This window comes from Bos taurus, chromosome 19 (genome assembly GCF_002263795.3).
Source record: "Bos taurus isolate L1 Dominette 01449 registration number 42190680 breed Hereford chromosome 19, ARS-UCD2.0, whole genome shotgun sequence".
NCBI classification, from domain to species: domain Eukaryota; kingdom Metazoa; phylum Chordata; class Mammalia; order Artiodactyla; family Bovidae; genus Bos; species Bos taurus.
This window is the reverse complement of record NC_037346.1, coordinates 57105489-57130037: the sequence shown is the minus strand read 5'-3', so window position 1 is coordinate 57130037 and position 24549 is coordinate 57105489. Positions and strand designations below refer to the sequence as shown.

The window sequence follows — 24549 nt, the reverse complement described above, 5'->3', positions numbered from 1 at the left end:
ACCAGTGAAGCCGTCTGGTCCGAGGATTTTCCTTATTGGTGGTTTTAAAAGAGAAAATTCAACCTCTTTATGTGTTACAGGTCTTCTTGTGTTTTCTGTTTCTTCTTGGATCAGTTTTGATAGCTTGTGTTTTTCTAGAATTTTTGTGTTTCGTCCAGGTAATCTCATTTGTTGGGATGTAATCGTTCATTCTCTTATAGTCATTTCATTTCTGTGTGGTTGGCAGTAACGTTTCCTGTTTCTTTCCTGATCTTAGTAATTTGAGTGTTCTGTCTTTTTCACTTGGTCAGTCTAGATAGGGGTTGGTAAAGTTTGTTTTCTTTTCAAAGAACCAACTTTATGTTTTGTTTTATTGATGTTTCTAAGTTGGTTTTTATTCTCCATTTCATTTATTTCCACCCTAATCGTTATTATTTCCTTCCTTCTGCTTACTTTGGGTTTAACTTGTTCTTCTTTTTCTAAATTTCTTAAAGTAGAAGGTTAGATTATCGATTTGAGATTTTTAAACATACAGATGTTTAAAGTTATAATTTCCCTCTAAGCACTGTTTTAGCTACACTAAGTTTTCGTATGTTGTGTTTCCATATTCGTGCATTTTGTATTTTCTAATTTCCCTTTGATTTCTCCTTTGACCCACGGGTTATTTAGAAATATGTTGTTTGCTTTCTATATATTTGTAAACTTTCCACTTTTCCTTCAGTTACTGGTGTTCCTAGTTTTATTCTATTATGGTAAGAAAAGATACCTTTTGTGATTTCAGTCTTTAAAAATCTGTTGAGACTTGTTTTATGGGATCTGTCCTGGAGAATATTCCACGTGCACTTGAGACGAATGTTTCCTGCCTGTTGCCATCTACAGCCAAAAACTTTTGCAGACTTTCCTGGAAGCCTCTGTGCGCGTTCGAGCACACTTTCAGCACACAGCCGGGCAGTTGTCAGTTTTGCCTTAGCCGCCCCACCGAGCCTGCAGGTCAGCCAGAGGTGAGAGCTGAGGGCCTCCCAGTTCTTCCAGTACTCGGGCCACCTGATGTGAGCATCTGACTCACTGGAAAAGACAGTGATGCTGGGAAAGATTGAGGGCGGGAGGAGAAGGGGGCGACAGAGGGTGAGATGGTTGAATGGCATGGTGATGCCAGTGCCAGACTCAACAGACATGAGTTTAAGCAACCTCTGGGAAATAGTGAAGGGAGTGAATAGTGAGGGAAATAGCGAAGCCTGGGTGCTGCAGTTCACGGGGTCACAGAGTCAGACGTGACTGAACAGCAGCAAAGGTGTGCGCACAGCCCCGGGAGCTTCTAGTTTCCCGGGAGCACATCAGAGCTTTTCAAAACCCCTATGAACCGCTCACTCTCCGGCTTTGCCTTTGAAGCTTTTCGGTTAGCCTACTGTTTGCCCCACCTGTTATCCACCACTTCCGGACGCTGCAGAGTTAATCAGTTGCCTGCAATTTTAACTATTTTCAAGACAGACTTGTTAAAAAGACCCTTTTCCCTGGGCAAGCTCTGAGTCAAGCTGAATACAGACAACTTTGCAAACGGGGAGGGGGTCTTCCAAGGAACCCCTAGACAGGTCAAACAGCAACAACTCTTTGAGTAGGAGACTTTGAAAGAGCTCCAGCTCCATTCTGCTCCATCCTGTGGCTGCCAAGATATTGGGTTTTTAACAGGAAGGCAGAGAGTTATTTTTCAAGGCTATCATAGAACCGGAGATTATAGCATCTTAACTGGGGCAAGCCAAAATGCAACAAAACTTACTGTTCTTATCAAGACTCAGCTATTTTTCTTGAATAAACACTCTGATTTGCGGCCAGCCTTTGGCTAATTTCCGGAGTTCTGAAAAAGTTGATTCTGATCATCGATTTTGCCAACATTCTCATGGCTTTTATGGAAGAGAGAATTCTCAGAGGTCCTTGCTCTGCTATTTTTGCTGGTGGGACACCCAGAAAACTGATGTTTAGATCCCATGTGAACTCAGAAGAAACCCGTCTCCATGGCCCTGAAGTTTCCTGCCTTCTGGCCACCCCTGGCCTTGGAATAGCCAAACTCTTAATCCTCCTGTTTGCACCCCAGGCCGGACTCAACCAGGCATGATGAGGGGTCCCCTTCTGTCCAGGAGTAGGAGCTAGAAGGGCTGGGAAACTTCCCAGAAACTCTACACGGTCAGGATGCCTCCTGGCCTCCTGAGACCTCTGACCTCCCTCTTAGACCTGCTGCCCCCACCTCCAGGGAGCCCCTCTGTGATGAAATAGAAGTGGATTCCCATCAAGTGAAAATGTCAGTCGCTCAGTCGTGTCCGACACTTTGTGACTCCATAGACTGTAGCCCGCCAGGCTTCTCTGTCCATGGGATTCTCCAGGCAAGAATACTTGAGTGGGTTGCCATGCCCTCCTCCAGGGAATCTTCCCCACTCAGGAATCGAACCCGTATCTCTTATATGTCCTGCACTGGCAGGTGGATTCTTTACCTCTAGTGCCACCAGGGAAGCCCATCAATCTCCCTGCAGCTTTATCTGGGTGCTGGCGCTCTGAAAGACAGAAACGGAGTCACTTGGCCGTGGTTTATTCAGGAGCCCTGCCTTGCTCATCACTCCTAACCCCCTTCAGTGGTTTTCTTTGCCAGCCCAGACCAGCCCAGGCTCTTGGGCTCTGCTGTCTATGAGAAAGACACAGTGGGACCTGCCCTCAAGCGCTGCTTTGCCGGAGCAGAGCAAGCTGAGCTAAGAAAACCTATTTCTGGGCCAGACTGGTGCAGGGCCAAATGCCTTAGACTTGGATTCCATAAATCGAGATTTATGGATCATGATTCTGTTGTTGTATTACAAAACCAGCTTTCCTAGAAACAGCTCTGAGTAACAGGGTGGATCCTCACTACACACTCGTGGGAAAAAGAAGACAGAATCCATCAGGACAGAAAAATGTATATAGATAAGCGTTGAGTCTTTCTTGGTAAAGCAGAAGAGATGAAGTCCTAATAATGAATCCAGAGAAAGGATAATCTCCCTCTGTGAGTTTCTTTTCCGGTCAGCAGCAGCAGAGGTACAGAGGCAAAAAGGGGATGAATGAATCCAACAGGAGAGATTTGCCTAAGTGTTTTTACTTTCCCCAGGATGGAGGTGCTCCTCTCTCTTTCCCTGCCTCCCTCCATCCTGAAGCTCCTCCTCGATCTTAGTTCCTCCTCACTTCCTCCAGGAAGCCTTCCCTGACTGCCTCCCTGTGTCTCCCCCTGGAGCAATCACAGCACAGGCTGTAACTTGGCAGATTTCCCTTCCTGTCTCCTAAGGACTGTGCCTGTCTGAGTCCCAGTGGCTTCCCCAGGGCCCAGCGTGATGCTCACTACATGTTAGGGGCCCTGATGGAATGAATGAAGCGAGCTTCAGGGGCTGGTAGGAAACTCAGGCTGGTTTGAACTTAGCCCTGATTCTTAAAAAAGCTCCGTACCTGTCAAACCAAGACAAGCAGCATCCCCCGATCCCGTGCTCCCTGCGCTAAGACAGGAAGCCTGTATCCCCCAGCACCCACTACCCCCTCGTCTCCTTCCCCACCAGCCTGCTGGGACACGCGGAAGGGCAGCCTGGTGGCAGAGCTGTCCACCATCGAGTTCAGCCACCGAGACCCTGTGTACGGCACCATCTGGCTGCAGTCGAAGACGGGCACAGAGTGTTTCTCGGCATCTACGGACGGGCAGGTATGAGCGCTGGAGGGGCAGGGAGTGGGGAGCAGCAGTGGTCACACGGTCCCCCATCGGGGTGCTTCCTTTTGCATTTTATTGTAAAACTGAGCAATAGGTAAAGATGAGTGTGGAACACAAGCCTAAAGGTACAGGAGGGCAGGCGGTGAAGCCCGTCCTCCCCGCTGCCTTCAGCCTCCCAGTCCCCCTTCCTGTGGCGCCCGCTTACATCAGCCTCTCCGTCTGCCTCCAGGCTCAGTGTCCGCATACAAAGCAGACGTGTGCATCTCTGCACTCTTCCTGCGCACCTTGCACATTGATTTGCACTTGATGTTTTTCATTCGGCATGTCTCAAAGATGATTTTATATTTCATAAAGTGCTGCCCCCTGCCTGTTAAGGACTTAATAAATTATGGATATGCTGTAATTTATTTAAGTGGATTTTAATAGTTTGTAGTTACCCAAAATATAGCCAAGAGTGTGTTAGAGGGGTTGAATTTTTTTGTTGGAGTATAATTGCTTTACAATGCTGTGTTAGCTTCTGCTGTACAACAGAGTGGCTCCGCCATATGGATACATATATCCCCTCCCTCTTGAGCCTCCCTCCAGCTCACCCGCCGAAGTCATCACAGCACCAAGCTGTGCGTCCTGTGCTATTTGGCAGGTTCCCACCAGCTATCTAGTTTACACGCGGCAGTGCATTTATCCCAGTTCGTCCCATCCTCCCCTTTCCTGCCAATGCCCACACGTTCCTTCTCTACGCCTGCATCTCTGTTCCTGCCCTTCAAATAGGCTCATCTGTACCATTTTCTCCCTAGATTCCACATATATGCGTTAATATACGATACTTGTCTTTCTGCACAGAGTGTATTTGCATATAGATTACCGCATACCCATGAAGCATACGCATACACTCTGCATACACATACGTTCCTGGCAGTGGAATTTATGGGTCAAAGCATATGTGCGTTTTGAATGTTGCTATATATTGCCATATCGTGAGGGGTCTTTAAGGATACAGACTCCAGGGCCCACACCTGGCAGTTTTCACTCAGTAGGTCTGTGGTGAGGCCGCCTGCTTCTGGATTTTAGGGAGCTTGCCCAGGACTGATGATCAGACAGGACTACGGACCAGAAGAGCAATTCTCAAAACACGCCTGTTCCCTCGGTTGCTGGGTGTCTGACACCCACTGTCTGGCCCCGGGAAGGTGGAGGGGGTAAGAATTGTGGGACTCCAGGCCTCAAAGTCGGCTCCTCCTCCCATCAGGTCATGTGGTGGGACATCCGGAAGTTGAGCGAGCCCACCGAGGTTGTCATCATGGACATCACCAAAAAGGAGCATCTGGAGAATGCCTTGGGGGCCATCTCCCTGGAGTTCGAGTCCACTCTGGTGGGTGTCCCCTGCTCTCCCTTTCCCACCTTCCATGGCCGGGGCAGCCAGAGCCGAGGGCAGGCCCGTGGCTGCTGTGTCAGACGCTCGTGTGCCCCAGGCTGCTTCTTACCTTATGCTCTCGACGGTCCTCTGTGGGCCTCCTAGACCTGTGTGGTCTTTGCAACCACTTTCCAGCAGGGGGCAGCAGAGTAGAGGCAGAAAGCCCCTTTAATTCACCAAGTTCCCATTTGGCCAGTGTCCCCTGCTGATCAGAAGGTGAGCTTTCTGACTGCACGGGATTCCAGAGACGCTCCATGCTGTAAGAAGAGCCCTGTCCAGGATTAGCATCCAGACCCCAGGCTCTGCCTCTGTCCCTGACTCATGTCCTCATGTGGGGCCCTGGGCTGGCAGCTCACCCGCTGGGGGGAAAGACGAGATGTTGGAGAGGAAAATGAGATCAGAGGAGGCTCCTGGGCAAACTGATGATGGCATTTAGTAACTGAGGAGGAGCAGCAAAAAAACTGCAAAGCAGAGGGCTTCCCTGGTGATCCAGTGGCTAAGAATCCACCTTCCAATGCAGGAGACGCAGGTTTGATCCCTGGTCCAAGAACTAAGATCCAATATGCCACAAGGCAACTAAGCCCACACACCGCAACTCCTGAGCCCGAGTGCTGCACCTAAGACCCAACACAGCCAAATAAATAATCTAAAAAATAGAAGAAAAATAAATAAGAAACAGTGGCTTCCCAGGCGGCTCAGTGGTAAAGAGTCCACCTGCCAATGCAGGAGACTCAGGTTCGATCCCTGATCTGGGACGGTCCCACATGCCGCAGAGCAGCTAAGCCCGGGTGCCACGATTATTGGGCCTGCGCTCCAGAGCCTGGGAGCTGCTACCGCTGAGCCCACCTGCTGCAACTGCCGAAGCCCGTGTGCCCTGGAGCCCGTGCACCACCACGAGAGACGCCGCTGCAGTGAGAAGCCTACACACCGCAACGAAGAGTGGGCCGCGATCGCCACAACCAGAGAAAGACCCGAGTGACAGTGAAGACTCAGCACAGCCAAAAATAAAACAAATGAGAAGAAACAGCAAAGCAGTCCTGTGGATGTGTCCAAGGAGGGAGGCTTCTGGAAGCTCAAATGAAGATTCCCTCCAAAGCAATAAAATGACCTTCCCAGATGGCTCCTGGCCTGACCCCCTCCTGGGATCGCCACTGGTTTGCCTGCAGGCCGACGTCATTCCCAGGCCCTTAGGAGGTGGACAGGCTCTGGCCTCACCCTTGCCCTGGGAGCACCTCCCCCACCCCAACTGGGGGATGAATGTGGTGGGGGAGGTGGATGACAACTTTACTGGACATCCCCCACCCCCCAAGCCCCGGGCTCTGTGGGGAGGACTCAGAAAAGGTTCTGTCCTGGAATCAGAGACTTCTAGGCCGAGTGCTAGACGCAGTGACCACACCATCGCTGGTCCCCACTTGCCCCCGCCTTGTCGCTGAGTGGGCACCATGTGCTGGCCCCCTGGCCCCTTGTAACACTGATGCGATGAGCTTGTGTAATCACCCATGACCGTCTTGTAAGCTAATGGGATTAGCATTATCCCAACTTTGCAGATACACAAAATGAGTCTTAGTGGGGAGGTGAGTCACGTGCTCCAGAGCAGGGAGCAGCTGGGGATCAAACCCAGGGCTCTGGCTGCAGGGCGGAGCTCTCCACTCTCACCCCCACCGAGGGGCCCCGGAGCTGGCGTTCTTCCTTACTTTTCTGGGCCTCTCAAGCTTTCTCTCTTCACTTTCCTTTAACGCTCCCCCCGACCCCATTTATGGAACTTCCCCGATGGCTCAGCAGATAAAGAATCCTCCACCAATGCAGGGGACACAGTAGACGTGGGTTTGATCCCTGGGTCGGGAAGATCCCCTGGAGGAGGAGATGACAACCCACTCTAGTGTTCTTGCCTGGAGAATCCCCCGGACAGAGGAGTCTGGCGAGTACAGTCCATGGGGTCACAAAGTCGGACTCGACTAACACACGCACGCATGAACAGACCACAGTTTGTTTTTCCATTCATACGGACACTTGGGTGGCTTTTACCTCTGAGCTGTTGTGAGTAAAGATGCTATGGAGGGACTTCCCTGGTGGTGCAGTGACTAAGACTCTGAATTCCCAACGCAGAGCCCAGGCTCAATCCATGGTCAGGGAACTAGATCCTGCATGCCCCAACGAAGACCCAGCACAGCCAAATACATTTTAAAAAACAAAGCAAAGAGCAAACAACCAAAAAAGTCCAGCAACAATCATTAGACATGGATGTACAATGAAGCCGGGTTTGCAGTGAGTAGAAGCCGGAGGCTGGAGGGGGCTCTTCTGGACTCATGGGTCACAGTGTTCATTCAGTCATTAACTTCGTGTGTAAACAGACATTCAGGATCTTTTTTTGGCAAAATGCTTGGTGCACACATGATGCTGCGTGAGGGGCTGGTGATGCAGCTCTAGGGAGCAGATGACTGGGGGCTTCATCACTCGTGGGGCCCTTGAGCAGGTGCTAAAGAAGGGTGGGATCTGCTCAAGCTGATCAACAGTGGGGGCGGCCCCCCAAAAGGGGCGGGGCACAGCTCAAGCAGAGGCTTAAACCAAAGGCCCTTTCAGCACCTTTGGGTCCCCACCCCGCTGGTCCCACCGCTCTGGCCCTGGAAAGCCGCTCTCCCTGCCAGCTTAACCCTGAGCTGACGTTTCTTGGAGCCTTCCACTCACACGTCACCCCCTCCACAGCCGACCAAGTTCATGGTGGGCACCGAGCAAGGCGTCGTCATCTCCTGCAACCGAAAGGGCAAGACACCGGCTGAGAAGATCGTGTGCACCTTCTCAGGCCACCATGGCCCCATCTACGCCCTGCAGAGAAACCCATTCTACCCAAAGAACTTCCTGACCGTCGGCGACTGGACCGCCCGCATCTGGTCAGAGGACAGCCGGGAGTCATCCATCATGTGGACCAAGTGAGGGGAAGATTGGGGCAGGAGAGGGGTGCCGGAGCTGGACGGGACAGGGGGGCCCGGCCCAGCCCAGGGGGGCTCTGAGCCTCTGTGTCTCCACCCATAAAAACGGAGAAAACGTTTGTCTCCAAACATCCGAGCTAATGCTTGGAAATAGCTTGATTCAGCGACTTCAGAAAGGGAATAAGCTTCAAACTGCCCACTCGTCTGTTGATGGACGTTGAGGCTGTTTCCATATCTTGACGATAGTGAATAATGCAGCAGTGAGCACGGAAGCGGGGCAGGTGTCTCTTAAAGACGCTGCCTTCAATTCCTTCGGATAAAAAGACCCAGAAACGGGGGGCTTCCCTGGCAGTCCAGAGGTTAAGACTCTGTGCTTTCAGTGTAGGGGATGTGAGTTTGACCCCTGGTCAGGGAACTAAGATCCTACATGCTTCGCAGCCAAAAAAAAAAAAAAAAGACCCAGAAACAGGATTGAGGACCTTCTATACTGTTTTCCACGGTGGTCGCACCAATTTGCATCCCCACCAACAGTGCACAAGGGTTCTCGTTTCTCCACATCCTCACCCACACTCATCTTTGGCTTTTCTAATAATTTAGCCGTCCTCACAGGTGTGAGGTGATATCTCACTGTGGTTTTGGTTATCTGCCTCCAGTGATTAGTGATGTCGAGCATCTTTTCACGTACCTGTTAGCCGTTTGTTTGTCGTCTTTGAAGAAACGTCTGTCCGTGTCCTTTGCCCGCTTTTTTAATTGGGTTGTTTTATTTTGTTGTGCCATTGAGTTGTATGAGTTCCTCCTCTATTTGGGGTGTTAAACCTTTATTACGTATCTGGTTTGCAAATATTTCCCCCCATTCCTTCGGTTGCCTTTTCGTTCTCTTGACTGTTTCCTTGGCTCTGCAGGAGCTTTTTAAGTAGATACGATCCCACGTACTTGTTTTTGCTTTTGCTGCTTCTGCTTTTGGTGCCAAATCCAAACATTCATTGCCAAGGCCACTGTCAAGGACCTTTTACTCTATGTTTTCTTCTAGAAGCTTTATGGTTTCAGATCATATGTTTAAGTCTTTAGTTCATTGTGAGTTCATTTTTGTATGTAACATAAGGGTCCAGTTTCATTTTTTGCTGTAGAAATCTTTGAAAATCGAGGTTAAATCAAGTAGGCAGTATAGCCCTCTCTTCATCTGAATCGCGTGAACATTTCTGGGCAGATTTTCCTTCCTCCAACTCCTTTTCAAGTGAGTCTCATGGCCGGGGGACCGGGCCCAGGCCTGTGCCCTCGAGTTAGGTATAGAAAAACAACAGAGCCCTTTGCAGTGCAAACTATGAACCGTGGCTGGTGAGGCTGGCATGGCCAGAAGTCAGACACCAGGAAGAACTTCCGGGCTGAGACCCAGGAGCCGGGGAGGGGCTGGATGAGCAGGGTCTCAGCTCAGCAGGCTCTCCCTGCATCCCACTCCCTCCATGGTCCCTGACCGGAGGTCCTGGCTCCCTACAGGTACCATATGGCTTATCTCACTGATGCCGCCTGGAGCCCCGTGAGGCCGGCGGTTTTCTTCACCACCAAGATGGACGGGACCTTGGACATCTGGGACTTTGTGTTCAAGCAGTGCGACCCTGCCCTCAGCCTGAAGGTCACGTGCACCCCCCTCCCGGTGCATCCACGCCCTCAGAAGCCTGGCCTTTCCTCCCGCCAGGCCTGTTCCGGCCAAGCCTGGGCCGAGCCAGCCTCCCAGCTGAGCCAGCCTTATCTTATCAGCAGAGGCGGGGCAGAGACCTGCAGGCTCCGGCCCTGGGAAAGAGCAGGGCTGGGGAAACTGCAGAATGAAAAGGGCTCTGGAAGGCCTTCCCTGGCAGTCCAGTGGTTAAGACTCTGCCCTCCAATGCAGGGGGCACAGGTTCGATCCCTGGTCGGGAAACTAGGGTCCACATGCCTATCTGTGTGGCCATAAAAAAAAAGGAAAGAAGTGAGGCTGGACTGAGGGGGTGGGTGTGGTGGGCGGGGTATGGTGGGAGATGAGGCTGGAGTGAAGGGTGTTGCAACCGACTTGAGGGTGTGGACACTCTCCTGTGGGCTGAGGCTGGGGTCCCCATCGGTCGGGGAAGTCCCCAGGGGTGTTTGAATGGGGCTGCTGGCTTAAGCCTCCCCAAGAACCAGATGACCAGATGAGCAGAGGGTGACGTGGCTCCCCCGGGTCTGCCTGGCCCTCCAGCAGGTCTGTGACGAAGCCCTCTTCTGCCTCCGAGTGCAAGACAACGGGTGCTTCATTGCCTGCGGCTCCCAGCTGGGGACGACCACGCTGCTGGAGGTCTCCAACGGGCTGTGCACCCTCCAGAGAAATGAGAAGAACACGGCTTCCTCGGTAGGTGTGGGCCCCCGGCGAGGCGGGCACACTGGCTCCGGTCCTGGCCTGGCCCCCGGCCGAGCGGGCCGGTCAGCGCTTCCACCGCCTCCTGGGAAGTGGGTGGACATTCGGGGGTGGGTCAGGGAACGGGCCTGAGAAATGGGTATTGGCCGTGTCTGAACCCGCCCAGGCTTCACCACTCAGGAAGTCCAGCAGCCCTGAGCAAGTCTCTTGACTTCTCCAGGCTTCAGGTTTCTTCAGCTGCAGATTCAAGCGGTGTGACTCGGTCTTTTTGTCTAGTTGTAAACAGTATACATTTGGGGCAGCCGAGCCTGTCTGAGGAAGGCTTAGCTGATACCAATGGTGAAGCAGCTAGAAGGGACTACTCGGGGGAAGGGGATGCTGGGGCGCTGAGATCCGTCACCCTGGCCCGGAGTCCTGAAGACGCCTCCCCAGAGCCATGGGGTACCCAGAGGGGTTGAAATGCCCTGGTGTTGAGATCCTGGGAGGCCCTCCTGGCTCCGCCTGGGTGTGCGGTCCCACCACTGAGCTGGTCCTCCGGGGGCCCAGGGACACCGCCTTGCACACCCCCGGAGAGCGTGCTTCACACCGGCGTCAGGCGCTTGGTACTCCTTGGACCTGCGTGACTTGGCATCCCTGCTCCCCTCCTCCCAGCCCCAGTATTTAGCCTCCGCTTTCTTGCCATCAGCCCGGAGCAGGGCTCTGTGGGGCTGCCTTGAGCAGAGTGATGGGAGCCCGCTGGCCCCCCTGCGCTGGGAGCCGGGGCCGCCCACCCGCCGCTCCCACGGCCTCCCATCCCTGTGCCCCAGATGTTCGAGCGCGAGACGCGGCGGGAGAAGATCCTGGAGGCGAGGCACCGCGAGATGCGCCTGAAGGAGAAGGGCAAGGCCGAGGGCCGGGACGACGAGCTGAGGGACGAGCCGCCCATCTTGAACCTGGAGGAGCTGGTCACCAAGGCCGAGGAGGAGTTCTTCGACATCATCTTCACGGAGCTGAAGAGGAAGGAGGCGGAAGCCATGAAGAAGCAGCCCAAACCTGTAGGGGCCTCGCGCGGGGGCTCGGGGTGGGCTGGGCGGGAGGGAGCCATGGGGCCCCGGCTGCCTGCCTGCTGACCTCCTGGGCAGCTCCGAGAAAGTGGCCCCACCAGGCGGACCTTCCTTTGTCCATCTGGCAAATGGGGAGAATGACTTCCTTCCTCCTGGGGAATTCTAAGTCTCCAAACAGGCTTCTGGCTCCCTGAGCTTCTCGGAATCCTCTGCCCACACCCCAGAGGGCACCTTGAACTCCATGCAAGTGACCAACTGGATGAGGCAGGGCTACATGAGCCATGAAAGGAGAGGGGGCCTGGAGGCCTGGAGGGTGCAGAGGGGGCTGTGAGGTCCGTGGTGACCCCACCTAGCATGAGGGGGTGAGACTGGTCCTGAGCTCGGCCATCTACGCAAAAGAGTCGGCCCAACTTACAGTCGACCAGACAGCGGCATCCAGCCATGGCCCTGTGCCAAAGCACTTTCTAGCTGTGTCGCCTGGGCTGGTCACTTCACGTCTTAATTCCTTCATTTCCATCTGGAACAGAAGGAGGCTGAGTGAGGAAGGTGGTGTCTGGTCACCTTCCAGGCCCTTCTGGGTACCAGGGGGCAGAGGAAGGAAAAGGTGTGGTCTGCCTAGACCATTACCTTCAGGGGCCCAGGGATAAGATGCTAAGATGCGAAAGAGTAAAAGCCCAGCATGCCAGGGAGAAGAACAAGTGAGCGTGGAGCAGCATCTGCCCTTGTCGGCAAGATTGGCTGCCTTGTTAGGGGAGGAAGGAAAACGCACAGAGCAGCTCAAGGGACTTGCCTGGCGGATCCAGTGGTTAAGACTCCACGCTTCCACTGCAGGGGCTGCAGGTTCTATCGCTGGTCAGGGAACTAAGATCCCACATGCCACTCAGCCAAAAAAAAAAAAAAGTATTGAGAAGTTCGAGACTGTGACAACAGAGCGCGGAAGCAGGGGTGAGGCCATCACCGGCCCATGAAGCCAGCCCCCAGCAGCAAGAGGGGCTGGGTGGCCAGTCCTCAGGCAGTAAGGGAGTGGCCAGGTCTGAAGGTGGGTGAGCATGCGGAGGAGCTGCTGGGTCCATCTCATGACTGCTCCCCGCATCTGTCTCCCTGTCGCTGCGTCTCGAGACAGGTAGTGACTTCTGTGGGTGCATTTTGCATCTGGAAATAGTCAGATCTGGGCGGCCTTATTCTCACACCATCTGGTGATCCGGGGCAGGGGTGGGGGGGATCAAGGCGAGGCTGGAGTCTAGGCTTTCTGACCCCATAGCCCGGGCCTCCCCCCAGCCGTCCACGCTGGGCCCCTCCAGAAGGTCTGCAGACAAAGTGCAATGCGGCCACTGATTCCGTGCCTGCTGTACTCTGAATGTGCTCCCCACAGTGGCTGGAGCACTCTGGATGGAGACACTGACTCTCAGAAGGGCTTACGCTTCCCTGAGCCTGGCCCCCTCCCTCTGCTGCTTGCCGCAGGCTTCCTGCGCATCTCTGCGTCTCTGCACTTGGCCAGACGTGCTGGAGTCAGAACAGAGAATCGTCTGCTGGGTCCTCACCTGAATTATTTCTAATCCCAGCCACTGCCCTGAAGGAATCATACCAGGCTTTAGGGCAGGGGGCCAAGGAATCTCGGGGGAGGTAGCTCATGGCCACCCAGGCAGCAAGCAGCAGGTGCCTGCCATCCATGCCCGCTGGAGCCGAGTGCCCTCTCAGCCCCTGAGGCCGTGGTGCTGGCTACATGGCCTCCTGGGTGCCAGGCATTCCCGGGCTCAGAGGTTAACGTCCCGATGCGAGGAAGGCCTGCCCCCCGCCAACGAGTCTCTGCTGTCTTTCCGTAGCCGAAACAGCCAAGCCAGGAGACGGATGAGGAGGTGCAGGGAGAGGAAGAAGCGGAGGAAGAAAGAGGCGACGGTGAAGGGGAGGAAGGAGGCGGTGAAGAGAGTCCAGCACTGGGAGGTCAACCCTGACTGGAGCCCAGCTCTCACACACGCCTGTATCCCATCTCTGGGCACTGCCCTGGTGTTACAAGTGGGAGCTGACCGCCTTCCTTAAAGGGGATGGGAGGGGCAAAGGGACTCCAACCCGGCCCCTTCGCCCTACAGATCCCTGGTCCCCACCGACTCCCTGAGACACCTCAGAGGGAGGGAAGGGGCACAGGTTCATCCCCAAGCTGGTCCCCAGCCAAGTTCAGCCCACTCCCCTAACCCCACCATCCCCGTGGATTCAGCTTCTCGAGGGCTGCCCCGACGAGCATCTCCCTTCACAAGCATGTGGAGCCTCCCCCGGGGCTGGCCACGGCCTCCGTCAGGGCTTGGGAAGGCCTGTGGGTGGGGAAGGTGGGGGGGTGTCTCATTCTCCCTTACTGAACCTCCCCACCCACATACGGCTGGGGAACACAAAGCCTGAGCACTTCTAAGATGTCTTTCCCAACAACTTCCCTGGGAGATGTTTACCTCCAAAAGGGTGAGAGACGACGAATGAAACCAGCCAGGTGAATACAGTGAACTTTCTGCTATCTTTGTGCTCGTAAAGTTCAATTATTAATAATAATGACAGTACTAAGGGTTCATGCTTATTATGCCTCCTGTACCCAGAGCTTTTCAAGTTATCTCTGTCGTTCTTTTGATAAAGTTGCTGAAGGTTTCTGCTCTGACTGTTCCTCCTCAGCCGAGGGGGGAACGGGTTCTGGGAGACAGGTGGGCATGTGCCAGGTGACCGGGCTCATGAGGGTCGGTGCGGGGACGGGAGCCCAGGCAGCTCACCATGAGCCTGCAGGGCGGGTGACCACAGGCTGGGTGCTATGCAGGGTCCTCTGGGGCTGCAGCAGGGGCCGTGGGCTGCCCTGAAACCACGGCAACGCAGAGCGTTCAGCGACCAGAGACGGTAGGACCAGAGAGCCATTCAGAAGCCAGCATGCGCCAGGAGACGTCCCGGACCACCGTTCAGTCTGCGGGTGGCCGCTGGTCCTGAAGGTGACCGGAAGTGCCCTTTTAAAAACCGCCTGTGTTAAGGATCTCACTGGGGAAGAACCCAGGATTCAGCCACCCCTTGTGCCCAAAGAGGGGAAAAAAAAAATCCAGTTGCCATGGTAAAACAGTCATCAAGGGGCGTATGGATTGAGCATTTGATCTGTGCAATAGCCCCAGAAGGGGCGATGTTACCACCTTCAATCCCTGAGTCACTACGTGCCTGCCGAGCAAGACCCCGAGGGAGGGGGCTGCCCGAATCTCGTGGGAGCATTGGCACAGAGGGGACCCCAGAGCTTACGCCCTTACTCACCCCATTCCTCGGTCTCCCAGGAGGAGGAAGGGGCCGGCCCACCTGCACCCAGGGAGGGGCCGCTGGCACATCCCACATCCTCCTTTGTGGGGTCTCCTGTGATGGGCCCCTCACTGTGGGAGGACGCAGGGAGCCCCAGAACCGCCTGACGAAGGTCAGCAGTTTCAATGGTGGGGCAAGGGGGTGATTTTGCCTTCAGTGGGACACTTGGCGATGTCTGGGGACATTTTGATTTTTTTAATTAATTAATTTATTCTTGGCCGCTCTGGGTCTTCGGGGCTGAGCACAGGCTTTCTCTAGTTGCCTAGGGCAGGGGCTCCTCTCTGGCTGCAGTGCTTAGGCTTCTCATCGCTGTGGCTTCTCTCGTCGAGGAGCACGGCCTCTGGGCACTAGGGCTCAGCGGTTGTGGTGCACAGGCTCATTTGCTCCGCAGCATGTGAAATCTTCCTGGGACAGGGGTCAGACTCCTGTCCCCCTGCGTCGGAAGGCAGATTCGTAACCACGAGATCACCAGGGGAGTCCTGGGGACATTTCAGATTGACATGACCACTTGGAGGGCGCTCCTGGCATCCCGTGGACAGAAGCCACAGATGCCGCTAAGTATCCTAGGGCGCGCAAGACAGCCGACACCACAGTGAACCATCCCGCCCGAGATGCCAATAGCGCGGAGGCCGAGAAACCCTCACTTACGGAAAAAAGTCTATCCAATGAAATCTGGAGAAAGTCAGAGCTCCCTGCATTGGCCCCGGGCACACTGACGGACCGCTGCGTGAGATGTTCGGCCGATGAACTCCCGGGGAGAGTATTCCCTCGCTGTACCAGAATCTGGGCCCTTGGCTGGTGCTGGCCAGGATGGGCCACCCCTGGAGTCTCACGCCCTTCACTGTGGTGCAGACGTGCTGCCGTGCCGGATGGCATTTGAGGAATGGGTGTGGGAAAGGAGAGGAGGTCCCCACAGACACCGCAGGGGAAAGGGCGTCGTGGGCTCTGAGAATGCGACACCCATCACCGCCCATCCTCACCGATGACCATCCGCCTTCTCGTTCCTCAGCCTCCTCTGGAGCCTGTTGCCTAGTCTTCCCCGATGGGAAGCAAGACAAAACCATGATGCATCCCTGGAGACCCAGATGCCACTGGAAAGACCTGGCACGTGGGCGTGAAACGTGGATGACGGGGCCTGGGTGTGGGACCCATCCAAGCAGGACGGGAGGGTGGCGGAAGCAGCGGCCGGACTGCTGTGTCCATGGCAGTTAAGGCTCCCCCACCCCGGGTCCATGCACACCCGGGGGAGAGTCTGCTTCCTCCCGGACCTGTGTTCCTCTCTGCCGACCTGATTGATTATGATGCCGCTGGCCAACGACGCACACCTGCCTCCATGGCAGCCCTGGGCGCTCCGGGGGAGTCACAGCCCCACAGTCCCTTCTTCGGGGCAACTGGGTTCTGTGGGCCCCAGGGCGGGACTCTGAAGAAGGATCTCCTTGCCCTTTGTTAGAAACCAAGTGCTTCCCCAGGGTCCAGAGGCCCCTGAAATGGCACTAGCCCCAGGGGAGGCAAAGTGGGGCTGCTAGGAACCCACTTAGGGATGTTCTCTGTCTCCCAGAAACAGAGGCCTGCTTCTGCTTCCAGGTCGGAGCATAGCTTTGAAAAGTGGGGGAGACAGCAGGCAGGGGGCCCAGGAGGCCGTGATGCCGTTCAGGTGAGAACAGGTAAGAGCTGGAGCCCAGGGCATGCAGCCAGGAGATGATGAGGAGGAGATGCACTTGCCGAAGTAGAACCGCCAGGATCAGAGTAGAGTTTGGGTTAGGATTTGGTGCTTTCACTGCCAAGGGCCCAGGCTTGATTCCTGGTCAGCGGACTAAGATCCCGCATGCCACACCGGGTAGTCGAAAGAGAAAGAGAAAGAGGAGAGGACTTCCCTGGTTGTACAGTGGATAAGAATCTGCCTGCCAATGAGGGGGACAGGGGTTCTATCCCTGCTCCGGGAAGATCCCACATGCTGTGGAGTGACTAAGCCCAGGCATCACAACTACTGAGCCCGTGTCCAGAGCCCGGGAGCCGCAACCACCGAGCCCACGTGCCACAACTACTGGAGCCACTGCACGTGGCGTCTGGTCCCCCGACAAGAGAAGAAACCCGAGCAACGAAGGATGTCCCCCACCCGAAGCGACTAGAGAAAGCCTGTGCAAAGCAATGAAGACCGAGCACAGCCAAAAATAAATACATGTTAAAATATATATTTACGTAAAGAAAGAAAATGAATGGACAGGATGAGAGGAAAGGGGAAATCAAAGATGACTTAGAGGTGCAGGGCTCTCGGAGATGGCAGTGTCGCTGACAGAAATACCAGAGTCAAGCAGGGAATGTCTGAGGATAGAGAGGACTTTGTGATGAGTCAGGATGCAAGTAAGATGGGCTGGAACTGCCTGCTTAGAAGCTCCTCTTATTTTGACCAGCATGGGCCATCCTGGGTGGGATTTATGCATGAGGAGGAACAGAAAAGAGAGAAAAATAGCTATGGTGTAATTAATTAGAGGCCTCTTGTACTGATCCAAACAGATACGATTCAGGGGGTCTGAAATGCAAGCCTAGAGGGTGTTTTGTGTTTTGTTTTTTTTTTTTCTTTCAACACATTTTGGATCTTCCTTTTTTTTTTTTTTTTTAACCCTCGTCATGCTCTTTGTTCCCAACCAGGGATTGAACCTGGCCCTGGGCAATGAAAGGACAGAGTCCTAGCCACTGGACCACCAGGGAATTCCCTGGAAAGTGTTTTTGATCCAGAGGATCCATCTTCAAACGTACTGCTCCTCAGTGCCACTCACCCACTTGCAAACCGGCCAAGTGCTGTGCGCTGTCCTGGGAGCAGCCTGGGCCAGAGAACGGGCCAAACCCTCGGGAGCCCTGCGGGAGCGTTTGGTCTCCACCAGGCTATCCTTGGTTTATCTATTTACCAACTCCAAGGCCACGGGCAGGTTCCTGACACTGTTTATTAATAACTGTACCTAACGCAAGCTCCTCGGGGGCAGCCAGGGAAGCCAGTCCCAGAGCACAGGCTGGCATCATGTTCTGGATGTGTGCCAGGCCGTCTGAGACAGTCCTGGGGGATGAGCGGCTCTTCCTTACCCAGCTCCTTAAAGGGGGGATGAACCTCACTGGATGCCCCTCTCCCAGTCATTGTGGGGGTGCTGCCAGGCTCAACTTCAGGAGAAGACAGGAAAGATGGGGGCTTCTTCCATCAGAAGTGGGTGGAGCTTCACCATCACCCCGGAAACTAAGGCCCCAGGGCACAGGCCTGGCTCCAGGTGGTTCAGCAGGTTGGGTGTGAGGTGGGACCAGAATCCTGTTTTTCCGGGGCTTCCTGAGGCCAGGAATCTTTCCACTGTGCTCCCTGCAACTGCAATCACTGTTGTTCCCATCAAGGATGGGCACGACAGCGTTTGACCTGCACTTTCTTGCACGGTATGGTAGCTCTTGGGCTGTCTTGGTGGCTCAGCAGTAAAGAATCCGCCTGCAATGCAGGAGATGCCAGTAGACACAGGTTCGATCCCTGGGTCGGGAAGATCTCCTGGAGAAGGGAAGGGCTACCCACTCCAGTACTTTTGCCTGAAAAATTTCAGGGACAGAGGAGCCTGGCGGGTTACAGTCCATGGGGTTGCAAAAGAGTCCCACACAACTTAGCGACTCAACATCAACACTGGGGGTCTTACAGCAGGCAGGGAGCCAGAAGGCACACAGACCCACCCATCTTGGCCTGCTGCTGCTGCTGCTAAGTTGCTTCAGTCGTGTCCGACTCTGTGTGACCCCATAGACGGCAGCCCACCAGGCTCTCCTGTCCCTGGGATTCTCCAGGCAAGAACACTGGAGTGGGTTGCCATTTCCTTCTCCAATGCAGGAAAGTGAAAAGTGAAAGTGAAGTCGCTCAGTCGTGTCCGACTCCTAGCGACCCCATGGACTGCAGCCCACCAGGCTCCTCTGTCCATGGGATTTTCCAGGCAAGAGTACTGGAGTGGGGTGCCATTGCCTTCTCCGCATCTTGGCCCAGACACTGGGTTTACCCATCAGGTCCTGTTAGTTCACGGGGCTCTTCTGTGACAACCCAAGTGATACAGGCGTTCCCCTGCACGCGCGCCGGTGGGCAGCCCGGGCATCCTCCTCACCCGCTGTCACTGGACACTTCGTGAAGACACCGCGCCAGCGACACGAGCCTCAGCCACGGTGCCCGCAGCGACCATGGAAACATGAGGCTGCCCACTGCCGCCCGGGAGACGCTGAGAGTCGGACGGACGGACGGGCAGGCGGACGGGGCAGCCGATGCGCGTGGCCCGAGCGGGCAGAAAGAAGGCAAGGAGCACGGGCGCCCACGGGGCGGATGCAGAGCCGGGCCGAGGGCCCGGGGGTCGCCCAGGCCGTTCGCAAGTTCGGCCTCCCGGGCGGAGACTTCCACCTCTCGTTCGCTGCGCGAGGGGGGCGGGTCGCCTTCGGGGCCCGCCCCAGGCCCCGCCCGCCCTGGTCCGCGCCCTGGGCCGCGCGCGCCTTGTTGGTTTCGGGTTGTCAGGCAGCGGCCGCGCGGCCCCCGAGGCGGTGGGCGTGCGGCTCAGCCATGACCGCGATCTCGGCCTGAACCCTTCCGCCCACCGCAGGCATGAAGGACAGCGGGGACTCCAAGGACCAGCAACTCATGGTGAGACCCCTCCTCCTCCTCTACCCCATCTCTGGCCCCCAGAACCCAGACTCTGCCGGCGGCCCCCAGACTGTATTGGGTGTTTCCACTAAGAGGACACTTAAGACCAGGGGCTGCGACGGTCCTGAGCAACTTTGCCAAGTCGTGGATATCAAGAAGGAAGGCATCCTGGCCACCCTGCTAAGACCTGAGAAGTTGGCCAGGCTTCAGTCCCATCCCCCTTTACACCTTCCCACCAGGGGACACCCTACGGCCAGACTGCTATATGATCCTGAAGAGACAGGGGCAGGGGGCGCCCGACCCATCTTCTGGAAAAGGAAAGTGGAGGTTTCCTGGTGAAGGAGGGTACCTGGAACTGGTGGGGTCAGGAGGTTAGAGGGTTTTGAGGACCATAGGTGGGCAAGAGTCCCCACGTGCCAGAGGAGCGGGCACAAGATTGAGGGTGGCTGGTTATTGAGTTGCTGTCCATGTCAGGACTCTAAATATTTCAAAGAAGTGCTGGAAGCCACCGAGATGGCCCCCCAGGGTCCTGGGGACTGAGGCAGAGGAGGAGGTGTGAATGAGGGTCCAAGAAGCAGCTAGAGACAAAGACAGATTTCTGATTATCAACAGGGCCAGGTCAGAGTGATGAGGGTGGGGGAGACTCAGTGATCCCAAGGCCAATGCGCCCTCCCAGCCCCTAACTTCTGAGATCTGGGGAAGCTCCTCCACCAGCAGGTGGGTGATGATGTAACTGAAGGATAAGGCAACCCCAGCAAGCCCCAGGCTCTGGAACATCCTGTCTGGCAGTTTAGAATTGTCTCTTTGCAAATGGCTTGCCTTGGCAGGTGTGGACAGAGGGGCTGCCCCTCCCATCTGTGGAGTTTGACTGAGGAGGCAGGAGGGCACTCTGACAATGAAGTGCCTCTGAGAGTGAAGGCTTCTTACCGGGCCTGCAGATGGCTAGTTATACCCACCCGCCCAGCAGGTGTTTCCCCTTGATCAGAAGAAGAAACACCTCCCCCTTCTTTTGGGGAGACCCACACCCAAGATGGGGACCCATCATCTCTCTCTGGCCGGAGGACGGAGAGAGGAGGGAGCCCCTGATGGCGCTGTCCTTGGGTAGGGATGTAGTCAGCACGAGGAGGGGAGGTTCCCTGGGCCTCCATCCCACCACCTGGCCGCCACGTGCAGCGCATCACTCACAGACGCACAGACAGGCTGCCCCGGTGCCAAGGGCTCCAAGTTCAAAGCCCAGGGGAGCTGCAGGTGCTTAATTCGGGCATGTGACTGATGCAGCCGGGAGGAGCAGATGGCTGTCTCCTCTGGGGCACAGGCTCCTGGGAAATTTATAGACACAGACACAGCCCACACGCTGTGGACCTGGTGCCCTCACCCTGGATGGTCGCCTTGAACCACCAAGTTTTCCTCAAGATGAACCGGGCGTGGCTGGCTGATCAGAGAGGAACCCACGGGGCTTGTCCGAGGGAAGGATCCTGGGGTCCTCTCATCCTTCTCTCAGGGGCCCAGCACAGCCCTCTCCATCTAATCCCGGGGGTCTGACCTCCCCTCCCAGGTGGCGCTCCGGATCCGGCCCATCAGCGTGGCAGAGCTGGAAGAAGGAGCCACCCTCATCGCCCACAAAGTGGACGAGCAGGTACATGGGGACTGTGGCCGGGAGCCGCAGAGCAAGGCAGGGGTCTGCTCTCATCTAGTGGGGGCAGGTACCTACTCACCTGGTGGAGGCAGGAATGACCCCTCCTCTACCCTCTGAGCTCTCGGTTGTACTATTGATAGCATCGTCAAAGAAACCACCGCCCTTCTTCCAGGAAGCCTCCCTAGATTGATCCAAAGAGAGCTAAAAGCTTCCCTGGTCCAGGGGGAAGTGAGCTGAGCCCTTTCATCCAGCCCGGAAAAAATTCACATACCTTCCATGTATTCATGGCTTAACTTCCCCACCTTAATGGATCTGCTCCCCATAGGGCATGTGTTCCTAGGGTCACCAGACTGTTCATGGTTTGCAGAGTCTTTGGATGTCTGTTTGCTCTCTCGGTCTTCCTGTCACTATTATGAGCTGGGCAGGGCAAGCTCCACCTCCACTTACACAAGAGACAATAAATATTTATCAAGTACCCACAACACACTGGGGATAGTGCTAGGAGCCAGGAAACCACGGTGAGCAGAAAAGACCCTGTCTTCCTTCCATGGCTTTCTTGTGATGAAACGTATGAGTGTGTAGCCAGCAAGGGCTGCAAAGAAATGTATGCTGCTGTGGGAGTAAGAGGGAACTTGACCTTGTCTCGGAGTCATGGAGGACTTCCCTGAGAAAGATGCTTGAGCTGAAAATGCGGGATGAAGAGGAGCTCTTTAGGAGTGTGCTGAAGGGGGAATTTCAACCAGAGGGGCTTGTGTGTGAAAAGGCCCTGGGGTGAGAGAGGTGGTGGTACGCTTGGGTAACTTAGAAAAGGCCAGCGTGGCTCAGGCTGGAGAGAGCAGGGGTGAGAGGAGGCTGGAGGTGCGGGCAGGAGCCACATTGTCCCCCACGGCCGGGCTGTTTTCTGCTTGTTTGTTTGCTTGCTTTTAAAGGAAGGTTTTATTTTTGACATTTCAATCTTTTAAAAAATTTTTTTATTTTTGGCTGCATCGGGTCTTATGTGGGATCGTCATTGTAGAGCGCGGGCTTCCCTCTAGCTGTGGCCCCGGGGCTCAGCAGTTGCAGCACGCAGGCTTAGTTGTTCTGAAGCCTGTGGAATCTTAGTTCCCCAGCCAGGGATCAAACCTGTGTCCCCTGCATTGCAAGGTGGATTTTTAACCACTGGACCAGCAAGGAAGTCCCAGCCAGGATGTTTTTTGGGGTAGGCAGTTGAGGATCCAAGTGTGGGCTGGGGGTGGGCACCGTGGTGGGGGCAGCAAGGGCAGTCTTGGTGCCTGGGTAGAGGCATCATGCTGCTCTAGCCTATGGGGACCCTGAAAGCGGCCACTTGCCTCCGGGAGCTCCGTAGCTGCTGCCGGCTTCTCCTGAGCTCCAGGGCTCATCAAAGCGGCAGAGTGTGCTGGGGAGCGGTCAGAGGAGTCGGGGTGGCCCCGCGTGGTGCAGAGAGAGACGCAAAGTGAGCACTTGCTGCCCTTGATCCTGGAAGGTGGACTCAGGAAGCCCGACGGCCATGATAAGAAGAGCACAGGCGGGCAACACAGCACGAGCTGCCGGCCTGCCCCTGGGGTTCCCACGAGCTGTGGGCATGGCGGAACTGGGTGGCACCAGCCTCCTGATCTCTCTTCCTCTGTTCCCCCTTGGAAAGGGGTAGCCTTCCTCAAAGACCTCAAGGAAAGCAGGGGAGGGCTGGGAGGCCCCACCTAAAGGCCAGCAGGAGCAGGATGTACGCACACAGCAGTCGTGCAGGGTGGGCTCTGCCTTCTACCAGCCGTGTGGCCTTGGCCAGGTTGCTTCCAGAAGCCTCAATTGCCTCCTCTGTGACTAACCCTTCCCTAAAGACTCTTTAGGGAGCGCACTGATGTGTGCACAGTGCTCCCCCAGATCCTGGGACGCAGTAGGCATTTAGTAGCTGTGAATTATCATCTGCTGGGCTTCCCTGATGGCTCAGACGGTAAAGAGTCTGCCTGCAGTGCAGGAGAGACCAGGGTTCGATCCCTGAGTTGGGAAGATCCCCTAGAGAAGGGAATGGCTACCCGCTCCGGTATTCTTGCCTGGAGCATTCCACAGACTGAGGAGCCTGGAAGGTTACTAGTTCATGGGATTGCAAAGAGTTGGACATTATTGAGCAACTAACACACACGTCATCTACTGTAAGTTCCCTACCTACTAAGGAGTTCCATCCCGAGAGCACATTCGTAAGTCCACTTTGTGCGTAAGTCCGACAAAGTTAGCCTAGGTACACAATTAACACCATTGGCTATGTAGTATTGTACTGTAATGGGGAAGGCAATGGCACCCCACTCCAGTATTCTTGCCTGGAAAATCCCACGGACGGAGGACCCTGGTGGGCCACAGTCCATGGGGTCGCTAAGAGTTGGAAACGACTGAGCGACTTCACTTTCACTTTTCACTTTCATGCATTGGAGAAGGAAATGGCAACCACTCCAGTGTTCTTGCCTGGAGAATCCCAGGCACATGGGAGCCTGGTGGGCTGCCGTCTATGGGGTCACACAGAGTCGGACACGACTGAAGCGACTTAGCAACAGCAGCAGGAGCAGCATTGTACTGTAATAGGTTTATAATGCCTTTCACCCAAATAATATATTTAAAAACAAACACAAAAAACAAAGAAAGCCTTTTTAATCTGACAGTACGGTGCCTTGAAAAGGACAGTAGTGTGTACAGGGGCTGGCGAGGAATGAACAAGCAAGAAGGGTTACTGACTGGAGGGGGCGAGGAGGTGGGAGATGGTGGAGCTGAAGGATCGTCAGCAGGAGGAGATGGAGGGCAGGCTGCAGTGTCATGCACGCCTGGCGCTGATGGCACAGGCTCCAGGTCCTTGCTGGAACCAGGTGTACCTTGGCATCTTTGAATGTTCGCACCTTGAAGGCTCAGTGTAGGGGACTTACTGGATTAGTGAGAGAAAGTGCCCGGGGTTCCTGGACTGGCTGATGAGAGGGGCCATCCATGAAGGGCCAGGGAGCTCCAGAGGAGAGCCCTCCTTCCCGGCAAGGCCACTCCCTGTTGGTCCCACGTGTCCCCAGGGCTGCAGGGACAAAGATGCTGTCTCTCTGCGCTGCTCCTGGCTCCCAGCCGGACTGGGGGCTGAGGACATTAACCGATGCTGATGGAAACGCTCTGGTCCAGGGCACAGCCCGTTGTGTGCCCACACACGGCAAACACAGGCTCCTTTCTGTCCCTGCCAGTAGAGAGGGAGGCTGGACTGAGCCTCCGAGAAGGTCCTGGGCTGGGCAGTGCCGATGGGCCTGCTCCTTTCTCGGCTTAGACATACAGAGGGTGGTCTAAGCGGCATGGGCCCAGGACTCTCAATACGGACTCCAGGCCCTGCAGGGGGAGAACACTAGGCTTCTGCCCCCAGCATCTTCTCTCCCCACTGGGTTCAAAGATGCACTTGCCTGCGACTTCCCTGGCGGTCCAGTGGTTAAGACTCTGCCCTTCCCCTGCGTAGGAGTTTGATCTCTGGTCAGGTGACTAAGATAAAACAAGGATGCACTTGCCTGGCCTGCAGTTTGGGAGAAGCCA

General features: G+C 55.4%; 2 protein-coding genes across 8 annotated transcripts in view; both read left to right on the top strand.

Annotated features, from left to right (window-relative positions):
• Positions 1-13933, top strand: part of DNAI2 (dynein axonemal intermediate chain 2) — a 30256-nt gene extending 16323 nt beyond the window's left edge. For 2 of the 4 annotated variants that reach the window (XM_005221328.5, XM_002696221.6), the window contains exons 7-13: positions 3543-3682; positions 4932-5054; positions 7800-8023; positions 9518-9653; positions 10233-10382; positions 11195-11422; positions 13255-13933. In XM_005221328.5, coding sequence (XP_005221385.1) covers positions 3543-3682; positions 4932-5054; positions 7800-8023; positions 9518-9653; positions 10233-10382; positions 11195-11422; positions 13255-13383 — 1130 coding nt within the window. In that variant the 3' untranslated portion in view covers positions 13384-13933. The remainder of the gene's footprint in view (positions 1-3542; positions 3683-4931; positions 5055-7799; positions 8024-9517; positions 9654-10232; positions 10383-11194; positions 11423-13254) is intronic. The other 2 variants (XM_010816634.4, XM_059878635.1) reach the window with 2 other exon arrangements.
• Positions 13934-19202: 5269 nt separating this feature from the next.
• KIF19 (kinesin family member 19) overlaps positions 19203-24549 on the top strand; it is a 28110-nt gene continuing 22763 nt past the window's right edge. For all 4 annotated transcript variants that reach the window (XM_010816633.4, XM_010816631.4, XM_024981083.2 and 1 more), the window contains exons 1-2: positions 19203-19373; positions 20929-21009. In XM_010816633.4, coding sequence (XP_010814935.1) covers positions 19335-19373; positions 20929-21009 — 120 coding nt within the window. In that variant the 5' untranslated portion in view covers positions 19203-19334. The remainder of the gene's footprint in view (positions 19374-20928; positions 21010-24549) is intronic.